Source organism: Rhipicephalus sanguineus, chromosome 2 (genome assembly GCF_013339695.2).
Source record: "Rhipicephalus sanguineus isolate Rsan-2018 chromosome 2, BIME_Rsan_1.4, whole genome shotgun sequence".
Lineage (NCBI taxonomy): Eukaryota > Metazoa > Arthropoda > Arachnida > Ixodida > Ixodidae > Rhipicephalus > Rhipicephalus sanguineus.
In genome coordinates this window covers 57,965,844-57,984,726 of record NC_051177.1, presented here as the reverse complement: position 1 = coordinate 57,984,726, position 18,883 = coordinate 57,965,844, and the positions used below count along the sequence as shown (strand labels likewise).

Sequence of the window (18,883 nt, the reverse complement as noted above, 5' to 3'; positions counted from 1 at the left end):
GACCCCTTCAATTACTGGGAAGATGGAAGCCAGCGGCTGTGGCTGTACGTTTTGTGGGAGCGGCTTCACGATGCCCTCGCGCCCGTTCACGCTTCTGTGCACGTTGGCGCTCCTTCAATTCCCGCTCTTCTTCCGAGCGAACGACACGCATCCGTGCCATAGCGAGTCCAAGGGCCCACTGCTTATTTGGACCATTACCCGCAGCGCCATTTAGGCATTATTGCGGGGGGCACAGTCCTTCATAGAATGAATCCGCAGTCTTGCGGTCAACCAATTCGGCTTGTAACATGTTCCATTCGGCAATCGCTTGTGGGAAAAATGAATGTTTAAACAGATCAGTTCTGGGGGTGTATGACCGTACTTTAAATTTGTGGTCATGACGAGAGGACTGATAATGGGCTGGTTTTAAGTAATCTGAAGGATTGATCCCTGTTTTCTTGTTATAAATTGAGTAAAATATTTTTAATCTCAGATTACGTCTTCGGTTTTGTAAAGATTGCCAATTAAGATCTCTCTTCATATCTCGTGAGCTTTCAGTTCGGTCATATTTACCCAGAAGAAACCTTGCTACGAGGGACTGAATGCGCTCAAGTGCATGAATGTATACTTTTTGAAACGGATCCCACACAGGACAGGCGTATTCCAGTATAGGCCTAACATAGGTATGGTATGCAGCCTGTTTAACTTCTGTGGTTACATGTTTAAGATTTCTTTGTAAAAAACCAAGGGCTTTTCCAGCTCTGCTGACCACAGTGCCAATGTGTTCAGACCAGCCCCCATCCTCAGAAAACGTAACTCCCAAATACTTGTATTTGTCTTCTTTCCTAATAACATGATTGTTTAAAATGTATTGATTCATCAACCTATTGACCCTTTTAGTAAAGCTAACGTGAACGCACTTATTAGTGTTTAGGACCATGTCATTATTTTTGCACCATACCTCTACATGATTAAGGTCTTCCTGGAGCTGTGTGGAATCCGCTTGGTCGGTCAAGTCGGTATACAGAACACAATCATCAGCAAACATTCTAATACGACACTTAACTACATCCGAAATATCATTAATATACGCAAAGAAGAGAAGTGGGCCCAGTACGGAACCCTGAGGTACCCCTGATGTCACTGAAACTAAACGTGAACATGATCCACCTAAAACTACCTTCTGTTTCCGTGCTGTTAAATAGTCCGTAATCCATCCGCAAATGGTTTGATCATTGTTCAAATTCTGCAATTTTTGTATGAGAACCGAGTGTGATACCGTATCGAAGGCCTTTCTGAAATCCAAAAACAAACAATCTATCTGTCCTCTATCATCTACGGCTGACGCTATGTCATGATGAAATTCAATTAATTGGGTTGTACATGAGAAACATTGTCTAAACCCGTGTTGTTTAGGATTAAAAAATTCAATTGAAGTGAGGTGATTCATTAAAGCAGAATATAAAACATGTTCAAGTATTTTACAACAAATCGGCGTCAAAGAAATGGGTCTGTAATTGGATACATCTGATTTAGAACCACTTTTGAAAACAGGCACAACATTAGCTACCTTCCATTCATCAGGAAGCTTGCCTTCTTCTAGGGATTTTTTATATATAACATATAGGTAGCGTGCTACTGCCTCAGAGCAGTGTTTTAAAACTCTTGGTGATATGCCATCTGGACCAGTTGCTTTACTTTTGTCAATGCGCTGTAACAACTTAATTATACCATTCAATGAGAGCTCTATCTCACCCATAGGTAAACATTGTTCTTTTTTATTAGCAACAATGACTTGTGTAGGAGGACGGAAAACCGATTTAAAGAAGTCGTTGAAGAGTGTGGCTTTATCACTATCCTCAGTTACTATCTCGCCACCATGACGTAGATTTGGCGGGCTAACCTTCTCACTACTACATCGGCTCATATATTTCCAAAACCTCTTCTTATTAGGAAAGTCAGTGGCCAAGCCCTTGAAATACTTTTTCCTGGCTTCTTTCAGTTTAATCTTATAAAGTGCAGTCAAGTTTTTCATTTTGTCAAAGTTGTCGGGGGATTTATTTGGCAATATCGAGAGAAAGCCCTCTTGCGCTTTCTGATTAGCTTAATAAGATGTTCATTAATCCACGGTTTCTTCCTTTTGCTTAGCTTGTTGCTAGTGATATTCGGGACGTGGCACCGAATGAGCCCAGTAATGCGTTCTTTGAACACTAGCCATAGCTGCTCAACAGTTGCTTCGTCTGCCCTGCATTCAAATGACAGGAATTGATGCTCTAATCCCGCTAATATTCCATCATAGTTGGCTTTACTGTAAAAGAAGATTCGCCTAGATTCATATGTTTTCGAATTTACAGGAGATCTGCTTAGCTTTGCGAAAACAGCATTGCGATCACTTATCCCGGGAACGACATGTGTCTCGGTAATGACATCAGGGGTATTACAGAACAACAAATCCAGAATGTTGCCGCCTCGCGTAGGCCCTGAAACATACTGCACGAGGCCCAGCACGTCAGTCAAGGTTTTCAACTCACTATATGTCGCTGCATTAGATTTTAAGACACAGCTACCGTTTGGCCACATAGCATCGGGCAAATTGAGGTCACCCGCAAGAACGACACAATCTTTAGAAAAAGTGCAGGCAATTTTTCTAAGCTGACGCATAACACTCGGTTCAGAAACGGGAGGCCGATAGAAAGCACCAACAATAAAACCAGAACGATCACTTTGCACTATGCGGCACCAAACAGATTCGGTTTCGTTGTTATCAATGTGGATTTCTTCGGACATCAATGAATCCTTCACAAGAATGAAAACACCACCACCGTGCGTCGACCGGTCTTTCCGATATGTTTGAAAATTGCAGGGAAACATTTCAGAGTTCGAAATTGTTTCGTCAACCCATGATTCTGACCCAATGACTAACAGCGCTCGCGCGATTTCTACGTCACGAGACGAAGGGGCACAACGATTGGTGGGAGGTACTCTAGAAGAACTTGTTCCTGGGCGAATTGGTGCCTAATTTTGCTAAACATGTTATTTCTGGCGCAGTGCTTGACACACGAAAAATGGACAGGCGCCGCCGCCGAGTATCGCGATACTTGTGAAAGAGGCATTGGCGGTGGTTGGAGATTGTGTTGAGGAGGAAGGAGAGGGTTCGGTGTGCACGATAACTGTCCCTCGAAGAGGACACTCCTTCTGATACACACATGGGGGAAGGGGATGATATTCGGCGGTGGCGAGGGGTCCAGAGCACCTGTGACGAGGGGCACTGAAAATTCTATTCGTTGTTTATTGCGCGAACGCGATCCGCGAGAATCGCCAGAAGGGCCTCGCGGTAAAAACACAAACCTTCGTGTTTTTATCGCCCTTTAAGGTAGTTTCGCATCGCACAATTATCTTTGCTTGATTTCGTATACATCGAACCTAGTTCCCGACTGTAGGCACCCGCAATGAGAAACCATAAAGCTTGCCTCATAAGGCAACGCTCCCGATAGTACTATCTTACCTCGCCTATATATGTCCTGACGGCTTATATATTGCAACACCGTCTCCGTACGATATGTTCATGAGACCTCGTATTCGCTCGTGGAACAGCATCAGCTGTGCATGTTACGTGCATGTGGCGAAAGAATCATTAAGAAACTCGGTGCATGCGCTGAACGTCTGCGAAATTGCACGGTTGGGGTACCGCGATGTTGCGTGTCCTTTGTTTCCTCTCTTATTGAGAAAGAGAGAGGGAAAGAAGGAAAGAAAGAAGACGTCTCGGGATAGCTCGTAGAGTTGTCTTGAATATCGGACTTCAGAAGGAAGCGTTGTCCAGGTTCTAGGTTGATGCGTGTTCTTTTTCTTCTATGTAGTCTTCGGTGATTAATTAGTGTGCTGCACGGTTATCGACGCAGTAACGGAATAGCTTTTCTTCTTCTTCTTTGAAACCTAACCTCATCTCACAATTTAGTTACGCAGTTATCTTTTTGCATAACCCCACTACACTGTCCTTTAGGATGTCTGCACGTCAGGTCCACATTACGAGCACGTCAATAATTTCTATAATAATAACAAGCCAGACTCGCACTATCAGCGTTCGATGATAACTGCCTGCCAAGTCATTCGTGATAATATGCATTAAGTAAGCATAAAACGAAAGCTAAGCAACGTAAGTAAGCAGTGCAGACGGAAAGGTAAAGCGCATAACCAAAGTGGCGCAGGAGTAGATGACCACTGAAAACGGACTGCGAACCTGTGACTTCATGAACGGATGGCTACAGAGAGCGCGATCCTGGAAAGTTTTACCCTCGCTTTTCGGAGAGAACCCATTAGAGCATACTATGATCCAAGATGCGATTGCGTACTACTCAAATAAAGAAATTTCCAGCAGCTTTTTTTTCCAGCTGTTATACACCGCAATACCTGTGCCTTATTCGGTCACTTGCCCTGCTTCAGAAGACCGAAAGGAAATGCACTCGTCGTTCAGCGTGCGCGAACTAAGAGCCGCAGTACACAGCCTTAAACACAGCACCAAGTCCCGATTACACATCATATGACACACTCAAGCGACCTTCAGACAGAGTACGAACAACACATTAGACCTAGTTAAGAGGAAATGTACATGGCAAGCTGGAGACAAGCTGTCCTTATTACCGTACATACGCAGAAGATGCCGTACAACGCGATAGACCACCACGTTCTCTAACATCTTGTAGGATGTTAGAGAACACAGCGCCTATGTTGTGTCCTCTCGTCTGTCCTCTTTAAATGTGCGCGGTGCAGCCATGCTTATAGTACTACGTAGGTGAAAGTTCAGATGTGCACGAGGAAGCCACGCCCTGCGGGCATACCTGAACATTTGCCTTATAATTTCTATAAGTGAAATTCGTACAATGACAATTGTTTGAGAGAAGGTAAGCAAATAGCTTCTGAGGACAGAAAAAAGTGAAATTGATACACTAGGAATAATTCGTAAAACACCGTTGGCGTCGATAAACGGTTTTTGATTACGGTGGCTCGCAAATGCTGCACCTTCACAAATTCTGCACCGCATGCGTCAAACTACATGTAATGTAGCTCGATGCCTCAAAGGAAGAGGGCGGATAGTTTGTGAAAATAACCGATGGTGCAGTAGATTACTAGGAAAGGCTGTCACCAAAACCTTCCCGCGTGATAGATCGAAGAAGTCCCGAATTGCATTTTGTCTCTTTGCAATCATATGAAAATACGACAGTGTGGTGATGCGGGTCTCGCTTCGTCTCGGTAATAAATCTGTTTTACAGTTTTGCAGATACCAGTCTGCTATCGTTTTTCTGGCGATGCCAGCGGGGAATCAGCCTGCTAGTGTGCTCACAATGGTGTCCACTAGTGAGAACAGGTGGAGCTCCAAGTTGTCGCGCGCAGTGGAACTGAGCGAACTCGCCAACCCTGTCGTCATACTTACACCATGCGAATGAACAATTAAGTCTACTCAAAGCACATCGGGCAGCCTGGTGTATGCCCTTTCTCTTCCTCCCCCCCCCCCCCATTTTCCTCCACACATATAGAGTAGGGAACTGGACAAAATCTGGGTAACCTCCCTCACTCTCCTTCATTGCCCGTATCTCTCTCATATGATGGTTACGGGAGATAAAGGCAGCGCTTGATTCACTACCGGCTTCCATCTAAATCTCACCGATATTTAAGCCAAACAAAATCGACAAATCGGCTTCAACAAAGCCCATAAGCCGCAGTGACCATACTATCTGTCTGTCAAGCACAATGTTCTTATCTTTTTCATCTTTCTCGTGAGCTTTTCATTTTTCTTTTAACTTCAGTTTGTCTTGCTCACTTGAACAGCATCTATGTGGGCTTATGGAACGCTTTAAAGTATTGGATCTGTAGTGCTACATTACTATAGTGACACTCAGCTACTGGCAAGTTACAAAACTTGAAATTTTTTACTTCTTCTGTCCACATTCTTCTATGGCCTCCCCCATCTTCCCCTTCCCGTTGCCTACAAAGTACCTAATACTCAAGCTTGTATCTCTGCTTTTCAGTAATGAACTCTCTCTCTCCTTGCGGTGCCTTTCTCCCGTAAACTCAATGTTTGCAATATTGAATAGAGAAGCGAGTCCCAAAAGTGTCATGGTCGGCAAAATGAAGAGTGCCATCTTTGCCCAAATATAGTAGGGTGACAGCGTCGATAAACCGAGCGGAATACTAAGAATGTTAAAATCTTCTTGAAGCGTGTAGGAGAAGAAGAGCTCCGCATTTCCTCCTTGAAAACTCAAACGTCAGTGAGCTGTGCAGCCTGGCATCACTTATAATGACAAGAAGTAGAAGGTGTACAACATGTGTGGTTTTTTTTAAGAGCGAAAACTTGACGATGAAACTACATCGACGAAAGACAGAAATAACGCTCTCGCTCAGGAAACAGACACATACAGGCAGAGACAGCTCAACTGTTCGCGCTTCTACGGTGTAGAACGTGTTTCTGTCCACGCATACAGATCAATGAATTTGCTTCGTTGTTCCTTAACACTTACTATTAAAAAAACTGGCCTCTCGCGTCCGGCGCTCGCGGCGTCCCTCTGTGGAACGCGCTCGACAGCGCGCTCGCCGCCGAAGTGCCGGCGGCGCGCTGAGGGGGTGGAAAGGGTTCGCGGCGCCGGGAGAGGTCCTCGCCGCGGCTTTAAATCTTAATGAGCCGGCGCCCGTAATAATTCAGTAGGTTTGGAAAGGCAGATTTGGGCCAACTCGAGCAGCAGCGTGCGCGCGCGACCACTCGAAACAACAGGTCCTCGCACGCCTCGCTCGCTCCCCCGCGGCTGCGGGAAAGGACGGCGACGCTTTAGCGCCAAGCGGGACGGATCAGCGCGCTCGCCAAACCCCATTGACGGCCGCCGCCCGCGCGGTTCACGGGCGCACGTGGCTCCTTCGCCGTGCGTGTTTTCTAGCGCCACGAGGACTCCAGTGCACTGTGATTGGTCTCGAATAATTGATGTTCTCATTGTTTTGCATGCGACATCTTATCTTAGCGTGCCTTCTTTTCGGCGATTGAAGGAAGGAAGGAAGGAAGGAAGGAAGGAAGGAAGGAAGGAAGGAAGGAAGGAAGGAAGGAAGGAAGGAACAGGCGGAAAGTCAGGGAGGTTAGCCAGTTCTTAAACCAGCTGACTACCCAGAGTTGGGGAAGGGGTAATGAAAGAGAATCGAAATAGACGCTACAAAAAGAAAAAAAAGAAAAACAAACAAACAACAACAAATCAAGTCGATTACGACACTGTTTAAATTATTTCACTGATGCCGGCTGTCCTTTAAAAGCGCAACAACGTTTTCAACGCCTTATGTGCTGAGGACAGACTCGGTCAGTATCCCAGGATCCTTCCCAGGTCTGTCCAAAGTATCGGAAAGTTCTTTTCTGGGCGCATTGAATCGGAACACTCACACAGAAGATGGACGAACGTTTCTTCGCCGCTGCAGTTATCACATGTAGGTTTTTGAGCCATTCCAATCCGAAAGGAGTAGGCATTCGTGCAAGCCACGCCAAACTACGGCGGCACAGAAACGTCTCCTCAGCCCGAGATTTTCCTGACGGAATACAGAGCTTGAGTATCCGCGCTGTGCAGATGAGCGTTGGTGAATTCCGCCGAGTTCCAATATCGCCGAAGTGGGAACTCACACTTCGGGGATTGGTGAGGAGCGGTGAGGAGCGTTCTGGCTCTACCGCATTTTCTCGCTTGAATCTACCAGTGTTTAACCGTGGATAATGTTTGATAAGGTTGCATAAATGACGGTTAATATCCACTAGTATTAGCTAGAAGATAGCTAATGATATTGGCTAAATATTGTCGAGATGAAAAAGACAAGAACTGGCAGACAAGGGATGATGCTCCTAGCGCTTCCTTCGCTTTGTTCTTCGCCTTGTGATTTCCGCGTTCTCCTTAAATAAACCGCGTTTTTGCCGGTTTCTGTCTCGCAACAATATGGCTAAATGATTGCTACTGGTGGCTATATGATGACTAATGTCGGCTAATTAATGATAAATGTTGGCCAAGGTTGGGTCATGTAGGCTGCTATATATATATATAAAAAACATTCTCTTCATTCAAGCTCAATACTACGCTACTGTCGCATATACAATATATGTAGACTACGAATTGTACGTTTTCGTCCTTCCTGTTTTTTTTTTTTGTTAGCTTTGCGATAAAGATTGACAGGGTGTCTGACTGGGCTTTATTTGTTGATCTATGACCGTAAGCGTACAACGCGAAGACTCGACTTATCGCGTCTACCTTCACTTTTGACCGTCGCGCTGTACGCTTACTGCAAGGCTGTCTCGTGAGGACAAGCTTTACGACACCCGGAGATTGGAACTGCTTCAAGGCAGAACTGACCAGCACGACGAGAAGAATGGCTGCATCTTATCTTCAGTTGTGACACTTGCGTGTTTATCCAAAACAAGTATATCTTTTCACTCAAACGTCGCAACCCCCCTCGTCAACGTAGTTTGATCTCGCTCTCCACTCACTGTTTTGCAATGCCTCGAAATGGAATCACACTAAATCAGGTCAAAGCAGCATCGGCGTGGTTTGCGAGGCCTATAAAGTCAGGCACATTTATCTCCTTCGATATATTTATTTTACCTAAAATCGGGCAACCGTACTGGACTCAACGATTAAAGGGAACTCGTCACTTGTTGTTTTCTTTGTTCCACCGGCCATAATGTCGGTTCTCACTTTACAAAAACTATTAAATACCACGAAATTCTGAAATACAATAATTGGTGACCGGGCCTATGTAACTGCTACTCTATGGAAAGACATATTACCGAACTTGCTTCGTCTTTCTTTTTGCCAGTGACATGTTTAACAGAAAACCACTGTTCTCTTTTTACTGCACTTCTGTAAAAAACATTTGCTATCATAGATCGTCAAACTCTCTGATACGTCGACTCGCTCGGTCTCACTCAGACTCAGATCAAGCCACGAGTGTGAGTCTGAGTGAGTCCAGGTGAGTAATATTTTGATGAGTTTGAGTCCGAGTGAGTCAAGTTGAGAAAAAAACATTCTAGTGAGTCTGTGTCCGAGTGAGTGCAGTCGAGGAAAATATTGGTTAGTCTGAGTCCGAGTAAGCGCTAAGTGCAAAATATATTTCTCGAGTGAGTCTGAGTGAACTCTAACTTTCTTGTAGGCGCCCCGCCACGGTGGTCTAGTGGTTATGGCTCTCGACTGCTGACCCGAAGGTCGCGGGATCGAATCCCGGCCGCGGCGGCTGCATTTTCGATGGAGGCGAAAATGTTTGAGGCCCGTGTACTTAGATTTAGGTGCACGTTAAAGAACCCCAGGTGGTCGAAATTTCCGGAGCCCTCCACTACGGCGTCCCTCATAATCATATCGTTGTTTTGGGACGTTAAACCCCAGATATTATTATACTTTCTTGTCGGCCTACGTTTGCCATATAGGAATTTTCGCAAACGGTGTAGCGACCCTGATAGCAAGGCAGTCAGTCATACTGAACCATATTTTGCACGTGATGCGAATACCGCCGCAGAGCGTGCAATCTGCGTCAGCATCACCGCCAACCCTGGTGTGTGTGATAACATGTGTATCAAAATCGGCTGGAGTGATTGTTTTAAAAGAAAGATGCGTCGTCCTCGAGTCTTTCACCAGTGGCTTCCCTTAAACCACTGTATAAATGATGGTGGCATGCAGAGAGCGTGGAGCGATTTATTCACTCGCCGCCCACCGCGTTCAGAATAAAATTAGCACAAGCTCACCCAACGGAGAGCTTGATCCTTCAGCTTCCTATAAATATGAGCAGCATTCTTGGCATTGTTAGACCAGTTTCTAAATAATAACATCTTTAGGTTTTAACTGCCAAAACGAGGATACGGTTATGAGGCTCGTTGTAGCGAAAGGCTTCGGAAGTTTCGACTATCTTGTTCTTTAACGTGCGCCGACATGGCACAGTACACGGGTCTCTATAGCACATCGCCTCAATCGAAATGCAAAACAATATTTGCCATATTTATTCAAGCATGTTGTGTGAAAAATGTAACCACGATCAGAAGGACTCGGTGTCAGCTAGCCGTACCTTTTATTGTAACGTATGAGAAAGGATTATGAACAAAAACGGGACAGTCTTTAGGGAATGTGGGGCTAGTTGTAGCATGGGCGATTCGAAGTGAAGAATGCACTCTCGTATCACGGTTTTTTATTTCTCACTTTCAAGTTTTCTGCGTGACTTTTGTAACAAGTCCACCGCATTCCATATGCAAGTAAAACACTGTTGTGGAAGTTCCCGTGCTATGTTTGGCTTTATGCATTTTCGCACGGTTAAACCAAATGTATGATTTCTAGGTGTTTTTTTTTTCAAAGCATTGCAGAAAGATATGAGAATATGCACAGCACATGTGGAAACAGTTGTCACGCTAAGCTGAATTACTGCGACCGTGAATTAGCGATGGCCACTTGCTTCTTAGACGACGGCAGCTGAACCTTCTTCTCGTAGCTTATTCGTTCATTCTAAAGAGGACTCTTTCTGGAAAACCGTGCGTCCATTTTGTTTTCCTCAGATGAGAGAATGGGAACACGACGAATTAACCGGCAACCTCTGAAATTTGTTTTTCAGCAATTGTCAAAGTCGAACGCTGCCGCATCGTTAGAGTCGCATTTCTTGGTGCTATAAGATGGCGGTGAACATGAAGCTTTATGATGGGGTTCAGACACGAGCGCGAAGGGCTAACTGACCGCTGAAAAAAAGCATATATTACCGCGAGATCAATGAGGCATAAAACATCAATTATCAGTGGAAATGTTGTCACTGCTACATCAGTAATCAAAACCATGCGGACCACCAACGATGCGATGTGTGCTTGCGTGTTCATCATTTATCAGCTTTTATTTCTTTTTGCCGCTTTTTCTCGGCGCTGAATTAGACAGCTGAAGCTTGCGCGGATGATCCTCGTTGTCTTTTCCTTTTTATCTGCCTTCTCCTCACTCTCTTACTTTATCGTGTTAAACACGTTATATCGCTTAAGAACAAAATACGCAGGAAGGCACATTTGACAAAAGAAGACACAGTGTTGTTTTCATCAAACAGGCCTCCTTGTTTGTGTACATGTGGCTTTTTGCGGTGTAACTGGCCTTGACACGCGTGAAGGAGCACTAAATTTGTACGCCAAAAGCTATTCTGTACTCAAAAATGAAACACGTTAGATGATCATTCGTTGGGGCAGACGATAGACATGTTTCTGAAGAGGTGCTTCAGTCGCCTCTTTGAGCGCGGCTTTTCATTTTACTCAGCTCATGCGTTGACGACCGTAGAAATGCACTCAGAGATATCTGGCGCGTCATTCTCAGAATTTGCACGGCGCGAGAATTACATGTTGGCACGGTCATTAGCACGTCCAGCTCAGAACTGCACATCGCCACTAGGGCAAGATATGTGTACCTAGCGCTGGCAACAGTTTTGTTGAGCAAAGCTCTGTTTGAAAGCCTTTCCTTCGATATGTCTCCAATAATCCTGGTAATATCTCCCCAAGTAGACATCAACTTATGCTACCTGGTAGGTGCAACTCGGCATGTGACATTGAACATATCACTGCACCTGAGAGTGCCCACACCCACCGGGATACCCCCCTATTCCTTCATCCTCACATTCCTCCTGGGAGCCCATAGCCACAGGAGCCGCGTCGGCTGATCCGACGGGCACGTGGAGTGGCGCGAGCCACTGGGGGCCTGAACTAAGGGCTCCGCCCTACGAGGTAAAGCTCTTATCCTTGTACAAATAAAAGTGTTTCTCTCTCTCCCTCTCTCTGTGTGCCTGGTGCCACAGAAAGTGTATGTCTGAAAAAATATGTGCTTTAACACACACACACACAACAAAAACGCGGCAGCAGAAGCAGCCCTGTGCGGAAAAAGAAGCGAAGTAAACAAAGTGAGACGACGGCGTGTCTAGGGATGAACATTTAATTGCAGTGAAAAATAAATTCGCCAGCGGAATAGCGCGACTGTGTAGGAAGAGATGAACGGGTGATAGTGAGCTTCTAAGAAGTGATGAGAGTAACACGGGACAATAAGGAGTTTTCGTAAAGCGCCTTGCGTGTGCGTGCTTGAATCACGCAGGACGCAGGAGTTTCCGAATGGAGTCTTACGCTCACAGCTTGCGTCTTGCGCTTGCAGTGCCTCAGCGGTCAGAAAGGGAAGCGACGATGAACAATAATTACCAGCTGATACAAGAATCCATTCTGTGAGTTCACATGCCGTCACCAGTCAAGGCAATTTACCTTTGAATCACGAGCGGCGTTAATCCTACGGGCTCTCAAATTGACAACACATTTTCAAAACTTCGGCTGTTTTGCGTCCAAGTTTTTATGTGTGCGTGAGATGGGAGAAAGCGATAACCGATACCAATGTTTGTTTATTCATAACGTCATGAATTGCTCCGACATCGGGTGAGTATGGTCTTGGATAAGTGGCGTAGTTTCGATCGGCGCTGCCATGTTATTGGCGCGAAGCTTCAGGGGCAATTCAGGGTGTTTCCCGCTAAAGTCGAAGAAGAGTGTGTCTGACGGAAAACCGAAACGCTGTTTGAGTCTCGCGCATGCGCAATGGCTTCAACGCTATTTCTTTGGGGACCCCTGTTCGAAAAGGTTCTAATAGCGCTACATTTGAACAATTTTACATTCTCTTTTCATGCACCTCAGTCGTAATCTGAACTGGTGGGTCTATTCCCAGTACCTCAGGTACACTCCGGTTTTTCTAATGAGGTGGTAGGTTCCCCGACCTGGCTCCCGGTGTTGTAAGTACTCATCTCCAGAGGGGGGTCCTCTCCTTTCCTCTTTCTTCAATATATCACTCCACCCTCCTCCCCCTTACACGACGCTGCGCAGTGCACGCATATGGATTGCACAAATAAGCGTCATTCGCAACCCAAAACAACCATCTCTCTATTTTCATCCTTTCTTACAAACGGTTGCACGTTAGCACTACATCCCCGCTAAAAATGCGTTAACATTCGTGCAAACGTTAAAGTAAGCCTCACATGACGCTGATCTCCACAAAAGCGTGGGATCAGCCTGATTGCTTGTTCCTCCATAAGAGCCTTGAACCTGAGGATAACAGGAACTGACGTTGACGTCATAAATTAACCTATAGCTCAACAATAAGGACAGTTTGGCGAACACAGCAGACATAGTTACAAAATTTAAACTCTTAAAACACACCCTCCAATTGCCTTAAACAGTAACTTTGTCAGGGCTAATGTGTACGGTACTCAATGTTACACAGAATTCAGTTTATATTAATAAGATACGTTCTGGACAGCTAATATAGGAGACGTGAAACAGAAAGAAAAGGAAAAAATGTTCAAAAAGGGCTCTCAATCATCTGTCTTTGCCTACATGCAGCGGCGATATTTCATAATCCACGACCAGAAATATACCGCACGTTTTTATTCGCGTGTTCTAAGATCACGCGTTCAATCTCGCTTCAATTTTTAAACTGAATTCTTTCTTCTCATTGAAACTATAGCTGAAGTGTGACTCGTTTCTTTTTTCTTCTTTTTGTTGTTGCATGAAATATGTTTTTAATCGTTTTACCAATCAGAGTTGATGCGAATGAGTCCGGTGTAGATGTATGTTCTTCTGCCTACCGTATTTATCGATATTTAGCTTCCTAGTGTTTTATATAACAAGACAGTTAGTGCTATCCCGTGCAGCCAAATAACGGGTACCAGCCGCTCATGATAGCAGACATATCAGTGCGGGAGGGTTAAATGAGTTCTTAAAGCACAAATTTTGGAGAAGATGGAGCCGTTATGAGACAAATATTCTCTAACAGGGAGTGTTGCTGGAGCCAACTTTCAGCAAGTTAAGAAGACAAGACCACTTGTCGAAACTTCGACTCCAGCGACATCCCTGTTCAAGAATATTCGTCTTCTAAAATCAGGGCATTCTTGAGCTAACTAGAGCATAGCACTCCTACTCACGAAAGGATTTGCAAATTCATTCGGTTACGCAACGATTAACGTTTAACTGGTTCGCAAAAAAACAAACAGTTTCACGCGCATCTAGCAAAAAAAAAAAAAAATGCACCTTTCTTCAGCCAGGGAAAAGGAAAGGTACCAGCATAACTGGCTGCCTGCGTACCTGACAGTTTCCTTTCGCGAAAAGAACAGATAAATTGAGGCGAATTGTTCTCGTTTTATAATTAATTTGATTTCTCTCTGCCTGCTGACGGCCCTTTCAGTCTTCGTACTCCGACGAGGGGGATTGTTACTTAATAGTGCATCGTGTTGTGAATGATTTATTCACGGCGCCGTCGAGGCGTGAAAAAGCGTGACGCTCGGAGAGGCAGCTCTGGGGTACGTGCGTCTCGCCTGTTTTGCAGTCGCGACGAATGCAAATGAGCGGCAGAAGAAGGATGGAGGCGAGCGGGAGATAAACAGGGGTTATTTACGCACGGCTACTTTAGGCGCATCTGTGCATAACCGCTTCCCCTCGTATCCCCATCCTTGTAATTTTTTTATCTTTTGCCATGATTAACTTCGTTTAACGCCGCAACGCTCGCATTAGTGCTTCTATTTAGTGCGTTAGTAGCATAGCAACTATTTCCGCCTCGTAGCAGTGATTGTTCAGTTCCTGCTGCTTGGAACTTCAGTGATTGTCACTGTGCTGTCTTTGAAAGACACTTTGCGTTAGGTTTATGAACTATCGCTATGGAGTACTGCTGACCTACGAACTGCGGTCATATGAGAAGAAAGAGAAACTTTGACAGAATTAAAAGCGAATAGTGTACAGCTTACTGGTATTGTCGTATAATTGATGCGGTGATGCACCTTTCGTCGAAGATTAAATTACCGTTATAAGTAGTCGCTTATTAAGACAAGCGTATGATGGCGAAGGAAAAAAAAAAACTTGGAGGACGCTTGAGCTTCGCCTTCAAGAGTAGAACGCGATAGGTTATCGGGCCCCGTTCGCATCACCATCGCTAGCTTCGCTTCGCATCTCGAGGGATACCGTGCCGCAAGAAAGGAATGCATTAACATGCTCAAGAATATGAATAATAGTAAAAAGACGATGCGGAAAGCGAAGCCAGGTATATTTGCTTTTATATGTTGATATCTGTGAAAACTTTGGTAATATGTGAACGTACCATCGCTGGAAATGAACGTTTAGGATATAAGACGAATATCTCATCTGCTGTTGCCTTTTGATATGCCGGTAAATGTATCATAAGGAAAAAAGAATTCTTGAAACATCATATTGCGCTGAAGCTTCTCTTGTACTTAACTTATTCTTCACCGCATATGACACGTGTCTTTCCTACTTGCTCATCCTGCTAAGAAGCAGGGCTATTATATTCTTCCCTGTGTAATTCAGCATAATCGCCAAAATAAAATATTCAGATTAAAAAGATAGTTTCATGCATGTTGGATACCAGAGACCGAAACAAACTGCCCCATATCTTTGTGCTTACCTTAGCGCTTTTAACTTTTGTTTTCTTTGTTTAATGGTTTAAACATCATTTCCTAACCCATGTTTGTTTATTTTTCTGATCTTCTGGGAACGCCAGCTTTCGCACGCAAAACGACAGCTTTCACGAATTAACGCAATCCAGTTTGACCTTGATCTTCGCGCTGTAAGCTCTGCCACATAAAGGGTCGTTGAAAGGCGAAGCACGCTTTACAAGGCACTAAAGTAAGCGTTTGCGAGTTTTCGGGACGTGAAATGAGGTGGCTCACTCTCAAATATGATGAGGGAAATAAAAAGTAACAAGGAAGCAAGGAAAATTAAGCACAAGATAGAATACCAGATAGTGAAAGGGTGTGCACTGTCGTACGGGAGATACCAGTGACCACGACGAATAACTGCACCCAGGCATCGTCGTGAAAAACGCACTTCGTAAAATTGTAATATAATTGTCATTGTTTGAATAATGCACACAAAGGATAAAATTCATCTGGCGGAAGTTGGAGCATATTATGCGTTAGCTGTTTATGTTAATAGAGTATATATAGATACTGGCTTTATAATATGGAACCATGAAAAATTGCACGGGGTGACATCAAATGTTACAGCGTAAGCTCAATCACTTAAATAGGTCGGTATTGATAAGCTGTACTACCTATTACCTCTTCTGAAGTCATTATAGAGAAAGCCGATACTGGCTCGGATAACGCGGTTGAGCTCACTTAAGCGCTCGCCAGGCGATGCTGGAACCGAGCGAGCCAGACAAGCCACAATATAACAATGACGTCGCATAATAAAAAGTAGAAACATGGTGAAGATTTTTACTACGCGTTCTTCAGATGAACTTGTTGCTGCGAAATAAAAAGCAGTGGACGCCTGCGGGCGGGACAATTCACTCCTCAAGAACCCGACCTTCAATTTTGCGCAGAGAGCCAAGACAGACGTCCACTTTCATATAGCAAAGCATATCATACGCATGTGCCTGAATGAACTTTCGTGTAAAAGAGACGAAGTCCAGCTCATTGTTCCTCTGGCGATCAAGGGTTGTTGATAACCAACTATTTAATTTTCAGTACATGTTCCGGCCAGTTTCACTGTTTTTGATAAGATAACAAGAGTCACTTGCAAGCGGGTTTTTGCTCAACCCATCTTCAGGCAATATGGAGTGTTAAAAATAGCGCATCTAATTGTATTTGCGTAACCAATATTCCATGCCCTGCTTGCCTCATCTTGTTCTCCGTTTGCGTTCTTTTGCAAACATGTTTCTATTTTTGTGTACGCCCAACAGTCTTTGTCCTTGAAACTTTGGGAGCTCAAAACCAAGAATGCTTAGTGACGTTGCACGTCTGTTTTTTTTTTTCATTCATAAAGTAATGACTCCATGACTTTATGACTGTAATGACTCCATGACTGGGGTCGACAGTATTGAAAATAACTAATAAATAAAAATAAATAAAGTGCCTACTTCTTAGTACCAAAAATCTTCAAAAATTTACGGATTCCTTCACTCAAAGTTCTAGGAATCATCATGATGTTTCTTGTACGTTACGTAGATCTCGCTGGCGCTGACTGATTCAGCTTCTTCATTTCTGTTTCCTTTCATGTCACTGCACTCATGCACTTTTATTTATCTATTTGATTCAAGAGGAACAACATTAAACTGCATGGGAAGCTTCTTTAGCAAGGCGCACTACCGAACTGTAGATGCCATTGCAGTCGCATTGCCCGGTAGAAAAGAGCACTACCGTACATAAAATCAGTCGATGCCATTACCGTCACATTGCCCGCAGCGGAGCAATTCAAAGCATACGTGGCGTTGCGAACAGCGGAATAGAGCGTCCACTTGTCATGCAATACTCACGGGTGCCGCGGCGGCGTTGGCGGCCATGGCGCAGTGCCTGGCCCGCATGGGGTCCGGGGGCGCGGCTCGGTAAGTGGGCGAGTATCGTCCCGAGAAGCAGGAGCCGGCCGCCGCCGAGCCCAGGTGCGGCGGCAGCGGCATCGAGGCCGGCTGCTTGCCGCCGTTCATGATGGCTGCCATGCAGTCCCAGTTGAGCGACGAGCCGCCCTCGTGCTTCGTCGTGGCGGCCGTGCTCACACACCGCGCACCGCAAAAACCTCGCCGCCTCTCCGGCGCCGATCACTTCAGTCGGCCCCCGCCACCGCCCGCCTCATAACTCGCGCCGCTTGCGCGGCATCGCTCGCCGCTTTCGCAGCCAAAGTCGAGCCCCCTCGGGCGCACGTTTTGATACACAGCTGGTCTTTGCCGCCCGTAGTGGGCGGAGGGCGAGTGGCTACTCTCGGTCTCCAGCAATGGGGAGATCACGATGACGTCGTGTATATTGAAGCGCACGGTTTTCCTCGAAGGTCCAGAGCGTCTCAGGATATTCAAGGACGGCGAAGTCGCGAGCTTTCGTTTTTCCCGTTCTGTTCCTTGGAAGTGGCTTCGAAACCGCTTGAGCGGTTACCCCTTCTTTCCGCTCTCCATTCGGCTCACTGGTCTCGTTTTACAGATGAGTGTCGTGGTTTCTGTGCAGCACGCATTGGAGAAACCTGGTTGATGTCGCACGCGCGCACGATTCACAGGGTGGCGCTTCAGCCGTGCCTCGAAATGGGAAGGAAGGGGAAAAGCCGAGCACCGTATTAGCGACGGTACCGAGCGTCGCCAACGCCGAGCTGCGCCGCGCGACGGTGGAGCCACACAACAGCACCCGACGACGGAGGCGCCCCGGGTTCTTGTGGAGTTGGCAACTCGGAGGCACCGCCTTTTTTCGCGATCCGCGCGGGACGACCCGACGTCTTCGCGGCGGCCTTTCCTCCGCGAGCGCCACGCCAGTCCGGCCTTTCCTTTTTTTTCTTTCCCGAAAGTAGCAGTGGCAGAGAGCGCATGGTTTCCACCGCGGCAGCTGTCGGAGCAACCTCCTCTCCCGCACGCTACCCTCACTGCTTCCCTTCTTCCCAACAATCGTGCTTTTTTTTTCGGGATCTACGGGAGAGTGGGCGCCGAGCCCTCTCTTCGTTTCCCTCTGGGGAGAGAGAGAAAGGAGCGCAGGCACGTCGCGTCGCTTGGTGGCGCTGCGAGGGAAGGCGTGAGGAGCGTGCGGGCTGGGCGTGAGCCCGAGCTTGCGCCCTTTCCGGTCTGCGCGTGCGCAGATCACACGCACGTGACGTCACGTTCGAGCGGATGCAGAGAAGGAGAGGAATCCATGTGGCATGCTTGCGCGATGAACAGTCGCCGTGCGCCCGTAGCTCCGAACTAACCGTAGCTGTCGAGCGCGCGCACCGTGCGAGCCTAGGCACCTTGCTGCGTGGGTGCAATGTCGTACGAAGAGCCTTGTTAGGGGAAACAGTGCTTTGGGCTTTCCAGACGTAGAGCGGAAAACACAGAGATAAAACAGATCGATCGTCTTCAGTGCATGTACACAGCTGAATCTTTGCACTATTTCAGTTTCATTGACTTCAAAC

General features: G+C 46.0%; 1 protein-coding gene across 1 annotated transcript in view; it reads right to left on the bottom strand.

The window, feature by feature from the left end:
- Positions 1-18,329, bottom strand: part of LOC119381618 (POU domain, class 4, transcription factor 3-like) — a 48,380-nt gene extending 30,051 nt beyond the window's left edge. Inside the window, exon 1 of the mRNA XM_049412387.1 lies at positions 17,280-18,329. Within this exon, the coding sequence (XP_049268344.1) occupies positions 17,280-17,459 (180 nt within the window). The 5' untranslated portion in view covers positions 17,460-18,329. The remainder of the gene's footprint in view (positions 1-17,279) is intronic.
- Between the last annotated feature and the right edge of the window lie 554 nt (positions 18,330-18,883).